This window comes from Sinocyclocheilus rhinocerous, unplaced genomic scaffold (genome assembly GCF_001515625.1).
Source record: "Sinocyclocheilus rhinocerous isolate Xijiao unplaced genomic scaffold, SAMN03320098_v1.1 scaffold1458, whole genome shotgun sequence".
NCBI classification, from domain to species: Eukaryota; Metazoa; Chordata; class Actinopteri; order Cypriniformes; family Cyprinidae; genus Sinocyclocheilus; species Sinocyclocheilus rhinocerous.
The window spans coordinates 87,747-95,034 of NW_015633180.1; the positions used below are offsets into that span (position 1 = coordinate 87,747).

Below are 7,288 nucleotides of genomic sequence, written 5' to 3' on the forward strand. Positions count from 1 at the left end.
TTGGTGATTTCAAATATCAACATTGGCTACCAGAAATCACTTACTCTGCCTTTAAATGAACAAACTTGGCGTTGCATTTGCAACCATGTGAAAACAGGGGGTGCTGCAGCCCCCTCAGCACCCCTACTTCCCCGCGTCCCTGCATGAGGGTGAGTTTTTTCTTTTTTAGTTCATCTTTTTAAGTGAACTATCCCCTTTAATGTCACTGTACTATTATTAGGGATGCACCAATATTAAAATGATTCTTATTTTCATGTATTGGCAAATAATCCATAAATGGCTGGTATTAAAATTATATACTATTTTGTCTAAATTAATAGAAATTAAGACACTAAAAATTAAAATCAGTCATATAAAGATTAAATTTTACCATGTTAAATTATCAGATCATTAAATTATGTTTTTAAATATTAACTTTAAGTGAGCATTAGATGATGTTTAAGGTAATCTAAATGTAAAAATTTGGGAAATTAACCACACAATTAAATACTCCATATTGGCCAATATGTATCAGGCTACATAATCTGAAGCTGAAAATGAAAGCAACCGTCAAAGGGGGCTGTACTCACAATGATGCTCTTGCATTCGCGTCCTCTGCACAGCTCAGTGTAAGTTGAGTACTGCACATACACAACCCAACTGCCCACAAACACAGCAAGCCATGTGAGAAAGAGATACTTTACTCGAATATAGGACAGGCGAGCCTGAGGGAAAGGAAGTAGAAAGTAAACATAAGCCCAGGTCTGTGAACTTTAACACAGTCTTAAACTAAACACAAATCCTGACTGAACCCAATGTCAAGTGTTTACTTATAGTGTATTACTCTGTCAAATTTCAAAACAGAAAAAGAGGCTGAAAAAACATGAATGTCAATACTTGTCATACAGCAACTCAGCAAGTTAACAACAACAACAACAAACTCCTGCTACAACATACCCAAAGAAATACAACCATCAACAGTGAACAAACCACTTATTTGCTAACTACCAGCCAATGTCATGAAATGAGTACAGCCACGTTCTGATCACACTTAACTAAAGCAAGGTTTAGTTATAATCATCCACTACATTAACTCATTTTAATGAAGTCCCTATGACAGACGGCCTAGAGGCTGTTTCTGTTAGTTCACTTGCACAAGGCTTTTAAACTAAAAATATACCTGCATGAAGCTTTATGCCCCAGGAATGAAAAGCATGTGGTTACAAGAATGTGGTTACTTCAGTCACCAAAGCTTTACCATGTCACTTTAGGCAGATCAAGCTTTACAGCAGTTCAAAGTGAAAGGCCTCAGGGGGCATCCCCATGTAGGGTACAATAACAGCCAGAAAAAAGGTCTTTATGGGCTATTTGTGCTGTGGTTTCAGACATCATGAGTAGAGCATATACAGTAAAATAACTCTCCCGTTCAAAAGATTGGGGCCAATAAGATTTCTACGTTTTTGAAAGAAGTCTCTTATGCCTACAAGGCTTCATTTATATGATTAAAAATACAGTAAAAACAGTAATATTGTGAAATATTACAATTCAAATTTTTTCTGTTTTAATATATATTAAAATGTAATTTATTCCTGTGATGGTAAAGCTGACTCTTCTGCAGCCATTACTCCAGTCTTCAGTGTAACATGATCCTTCAGAAATCATTCTAATATGTCGATTTGGTGCTCAAAAAACATTCCTTATTACTGTGACACTGTCACATAAGAGACATGTTTTACCACTCTATTTATTACAATTATTTTATGTATAATAGAGTGTTAACTGGTTTACATGTTTTCCTAGTCCATTTTATTCCTCTTAACATTTGTAGTGTGTATGTCTTTAAGAAATGTATGGTTGGCCTGTCATATGACCAGTCACATGACAGTAATCAGGAACTGTATAAAGGGAGCAGCATGCCAAACAAACCGACAGTCACTACTGGCACTAAATAGAACTTTCTGGATTGTGGAGTTTCCAACTTTTGGACTTCCCTCTCCAGTCACAACTTTGCAACCAATTGGATTATCACTTCTTTTGGACTGTATTAGGGATATGCCGGTATCAAATTTTCATGTTGTGATTAATTGCTAATGCTTTTATCACGGTATGCGGTGTTATCACGATATTTAATTTTCATTTTTGGGTGAACTAACACTTTAAGTGTATTAAAAGGCATTTTTGTGGCTAAAGTACAAAATATTCCACAACAATTAGTCAAATTTATTATTTAATTACTTTGCAAATGCTGTAAAACATGATACATCTTCAGATTAAGTTTAAAGAATAAAAACCAATACTTACAGTCATTTTGTTATTTTATTTGTTCATTAAATCTCTTAAAGGTACAATATGTAAGATTTTCGTAATAAAATATCCAAAAACTACTTGCACAGTGTTATATATTTTATGCAGTTGTGTATTTATGTTATTCCAAAAGTTCCCAAGGATTTGTAAATCCAGAGAAATTCCTATTTTAAATAATTGGGCGAATTCCAAACGGCTTTTTTGCGCCCTTGAAGGGCACTTCGGGAAGGGGACGCCATTTGTAGGGACGTTCCAAACGAAAGTGAACAACTGAATCCCTTCGCGAAGGGCCCTTCCAGAAGTCCGTTAGCGAAGGGAACATGCGATGGTCACTTCACGGAAGTGATTTCCATTTGTGATCATGTGATCTTCAGTTAGGAGATCTTGCGACGCATTTTAAAGCAAAGATGTGGTTGATTTCGACACAAATGTAAGTAGGATAGGCTAATTAAATTGGTCTTTATTGTAATGTAATACAAAATATTTTTCGTCAGAAATATTTTTTAAGATGGTAGTGTAAGCAAGTTTAAGCAAGTTTAGTTTGAAAAAGCTTAATAGTAAATAAGACACAATTAGACAATATTTGAATAAAATAATAATAATGAGAAGAAATATATATTTGCAACAACTGATGGAGTGCTGAATGCGGCACGCACACGCAGCGTTGTCAAGCTAACATTTGGTCAGTCATTCCCTTCGCCAAGGGAGCTCCAAATGCTTATACGAGACAGTAATTCCCTACACCCTTCAAAGAACACACTTCAAGGGCTCTGCCCTTCGAAGGGAGTAGGGCATAGCGATGCTCACTTCCGTTTGGAATTCGCCCAATGACCACTGATCTATATATAATGAACTAAACTATTACGGCTGTCACGAATAAATTGAAAATGAAATGAAAAGTGTTGACCGCAGCATTACATTTAGATCTGCTCAGTGTTGCGCCATGATTTATTATGCGTTTTTACAGTGTTGCGCATTATAACCAATCACACACGAGTCTGTTGAGCTTATGAATGCAATGGCCAATCAGAGGCGTTCAGATGAGTTTTTGTTCAGTGCACGGCGCTCGCTGACTGAATTCAGCTCTCACGCGAATTCTCTCATCATAAACAACAAAGCGCAGATGTACGTATGATGTAAGAGATGTTGCAAAGGGGTGGAAAATTTCCATGGGAACTTCGTCTGGGGAATTTTTGGAAATATTCCAAGTTTGAAACTTACCAGGAATTTATGGGAACTTACAGGGAATTTATGGAAATTAATTGAAAATTTGGGGAAATTTATAAAACTATCATATACAACAGTGGTGGGCCGTCAGGGCCAGCAAAGCCTTCTCTGCTGGCCTAAACACTATCAGAATCACTGATTTAGTTTTAATATATTTTTCCATGAATGTGTATTAAATTATTTCCAATAGTCTATTCTCTTCAGTTCATAGCTTTTCTCTTGGTTGCACTGCTTCCAGCAGTGTATGTTTATATTAGAGCTTTTATCCAATCATATTTCAGCAATCGTGTTGCCAGGGTCAAAGAAATCTGCATTGAGGCCTTCAGAATTATCAGCTGAAGGCCTAGGTGTAAAATGCACGGCCCGCCACTGATATACAAACATAAATATAAACATTGTGTTTCATCATAGGCTCACATGTATGCAAACTAATACAAATTTTAAAAATGACATTTTTGGATTTTTTGGGGGGAATCTGTGATGCTGAATTTTGAAAGCACAACGGTTTCCAAAATTGATTATAAATAAGATTATTAGAATGATTTCTGAAGAATCATGTGACACTTAAAGACTGGAGTAATGATGTTCAAAATTCAGCTTTGCATCACAGAAAAACATTATATTTTAAAGTATATTAAAACAGAAAACCATTATTTTAAATTGTAGTACCAGTAATACTGCGCAATATTACTGTTTTGTTCTGTATTTTTGATCAAATAAATGAAGGCTTGATGAGCAAAAGATATGCAATGTTTAAAACATTACAATAGTAATGTTTCCCAACTTTTGACCAGTACTGTACTTCTGTATGATAACAGAAAACTGGCTAGCAGAAAGAGCATCACAGCTTGAGCTAGTTTATACCTCAAATTGTCAATGAAATAGTGCTAACTCGCTTAGATTTTTCATATCTTGATTTTACTGGCTAGCTAGCTACTGTAAAAACACTTTTTGGTATTTACTAGTTAAACTTGAATCCCAGAAAACGAAAATATTTAGAATATCAAAACTTAGATGTAGTCTTTGGGCTCAAATGCAGCAAGTGTGGCTTCAGAGAAAATGGAGGGGAATCCCCCTCTTAGGTGACTAGAGGGGATTGTGTGGGGGGAGGGTCATTTTTAGACTTCTGTTTTATTATTCTCTCACCTAAATGTTTGTTCCAGTTTATGGTTTGTTCAGTCAGTGTATTTGTTTTTACAATGGAATTGTTACGGAGTAACCAGAACATGAGACTTGCGGATCCATGTGCAAAGCTTTTATTAAGACGTGGTCATAAACAGGCATAGGTCAGACATAGGCAAACTGGTATGTAGAAGACAAGGCAAGGGTAGTCCGGTAAACAAGCGAGGGTCAGTCGACGACGAACGTAATCCAACAGGGCGAGACTAGAGAGATAATCCAGGTACAAAGCAAAGGTCCAGGCAGGGGCAAACAGTATCCGAACAGGGCAAGACGAGAGAGGTAATCCAAAGTACACAGGCAATGATCAGAAGACGAGAAAACAAACAAGGCAAGACTAGGCTAGACTAAGAAACTAGAAATGGCTCCGTAGAGTAGCTATCGCTAGGTGAGTGATAAGCACTAAACAATGGAGCTGGGACCCATGGCAGCGACTGGGGCCTAGGGAAAACAGAGACAGACAATGCAGGGGCCAAGGCAGGGAACACAAGGAGTTCATCAATGTTCTCTATGGCAGTGACGGAGTTAAAGAGACAGACACGGAGTGCATTTATAGTCCTTGAGTTCATGACAGACAGAGCTAAGAGTTCAAAGGAGGATTTTTGGGCGGTGACAAGGCTACTAGAGCCTGCAGGGAGTTCAGGTAAGGTTTCTGGGATCGTGATTGGACTAATGGGGCAAAAAACATGTTCATAGATTGAAAGTACTAAATTGGTATTGATGGTGGGATCGGAACAGACAGTAGAGTTACCATCAGGCTCATTGCGGGAAACAGGACAGACTGATAATTCAGAATTAGGTACATGTGGGAGTTGTGGACTGGCAGACAGATCAAGACCGGGTGCATTGATTGAAACTAGATTGGTAAACAGTTCAGTGAGCAGGCTGAGAGTTCACAGACGGCTTCCATAGCAGTTTCAGGACAGGCTGAGAGTTCACAGACGGCTTCCATAGCTGTTTCAGGACAGGCTGAGAGTTCACAGACGGCTTCCATAGCCGTGACAGGACAGGCAGAGGGTTCACAGAGGGCCTCCATAGCCGTGACAGGGAGGAAGATCAGCTGTGACGTGACGTGACTCTGGAAGATCAGTTGTGACGTGAAGTGACTCTTGAAGATCAGCTGTGACGTGACGTGACTCTGGTAGATCAGCTGTGACGTGACGTGACTCTGGTAGATCAGCTGTGACGTGACGTGACTCTGGTAGATCAGCTGTGACGTGACGTGACTCTGGTAGATCAGCTGTGACGTGACGTGACTCTGGTAGATCAGCTGTGACGTGACGTGACTCTGGTAGATCAGCTGTGACGTGACGTGACTCTGGTAGATCAGCTGTGACGTGACGTGACTCTGGTAGATCAGCTGTGACGTGACGTGACTCTGGTAGATCAGCTGTGACGTGACGTGACTCTGGTAGATCAGCTGTGACGTGACGTGACTCTGGTAGATCAGCTGTGACGTGACGTGACTCTGGTAGATCAGCTGTGACGTGACGTGACTCTGGTAGATCAGCTGTGACGTGACGTGACTCTGGTAGATCAGCTGTGACGTGACGTGACTCTGGTAGATCAGCTGTGACGTGACGTGACTCTGGTAGATCAGCTGTGACGTGACGTGACTCTGGTAGATCAGCTGTGACGTGACGTGACTCTGGTAGATCAGCTGTGACGTGACGTGACTCTGGTAGATCAGCTGTGACGTGACGTGACTCTGGTAGATCAGCTGTGACGTGACGTGACTCTGGAAGATCAGCTGTGACTTGACTTGACTCATGAAGAACAACTGTGACTGGATTTGACTCAGGATTGGCAGCTGTGCTTTGACTTACCTCAGTTAAGACAGCGGTAGCATGACACAGCTTTGTTGTTGACGCCATTTTGTGAGCAAGCTCTGGTTTGGCCGCCATTACAGGCACAGACACTGTGTTGTGTTCCTCCTCAGCAAAACCCTCAGTGAACACCGAACCAGCAGTCAGCAAAGCATAGTCTATAAAGTCCTTTAAACAACAAAAATTTACCCTCTGGCAACCATGATTTTATGGATTCATTTAGTCCGTAACGAAAAATGTCTTTTAATGCGACCTCATCTAAAGGTACCCTAAAAGATAACTCACAGAACTGAGTGACGTATTCCTCAATAGGTGAACTCCCCTGTCGTAAATCGAATAGCAGGTCGACTGGGTCCATACTTGGCCAAGGTCCATTAGGAAAGCCGCTGGATCCTCGTGTGGCCGAGTATTCTGTTACGGAGTAACCAGAACATGAGACTTGCGGATCCATGTGCAAAGCTTTTATTAAGACGTGGTCATAAACAGGCATAGGTCAGACATAGGCAAACTGGTATGTAGAAGACAAGGCAAGGGTAGTCCGGTAAACAAGCGAGGGTCAGTCGACGACGAACGTAATCCAACAGGGTGAGACTAGAGAGATAATCCAGGTACAAAGCAAAGGTCCAGGCAGGGGCAAACAGTATCCGAACAGGGCAAGACGAGAGAGGTAATCCAAAGTACACAGGCAATGATCAGAAGACGGGGAAATCAGACAAGGCAAGACTAAGAAACTTAAAGCAGGCTCCGTAACGTAGCTATCACAACTAGCGATA

The 7,288-nt window shown here is 40.3% G+C and overlaps 1 protein-coding gene across 1 annotated transcript in view; it reads right to left on the minus strand.

Moving 5' to 3' along the window:
• Nucleotides 1–7,288, minus strand: part of LOC107743375 (protein FAM69A-like) — a 28,680-nt gene that overhangs the window by 8,120 nt on the left and 13,272 nt on the right. Inside the window, exon 2 of the mRNA XM_016556567.1 lies at nucleotides 570–704. Within this exon, the coding sequence (XP_016412053.1) occupies nucleotides 570–704 (135 nt within the window). The remainder of the gene's footprint in view (nucleotides 1–569; nucleotides 705–7,288) is intronic.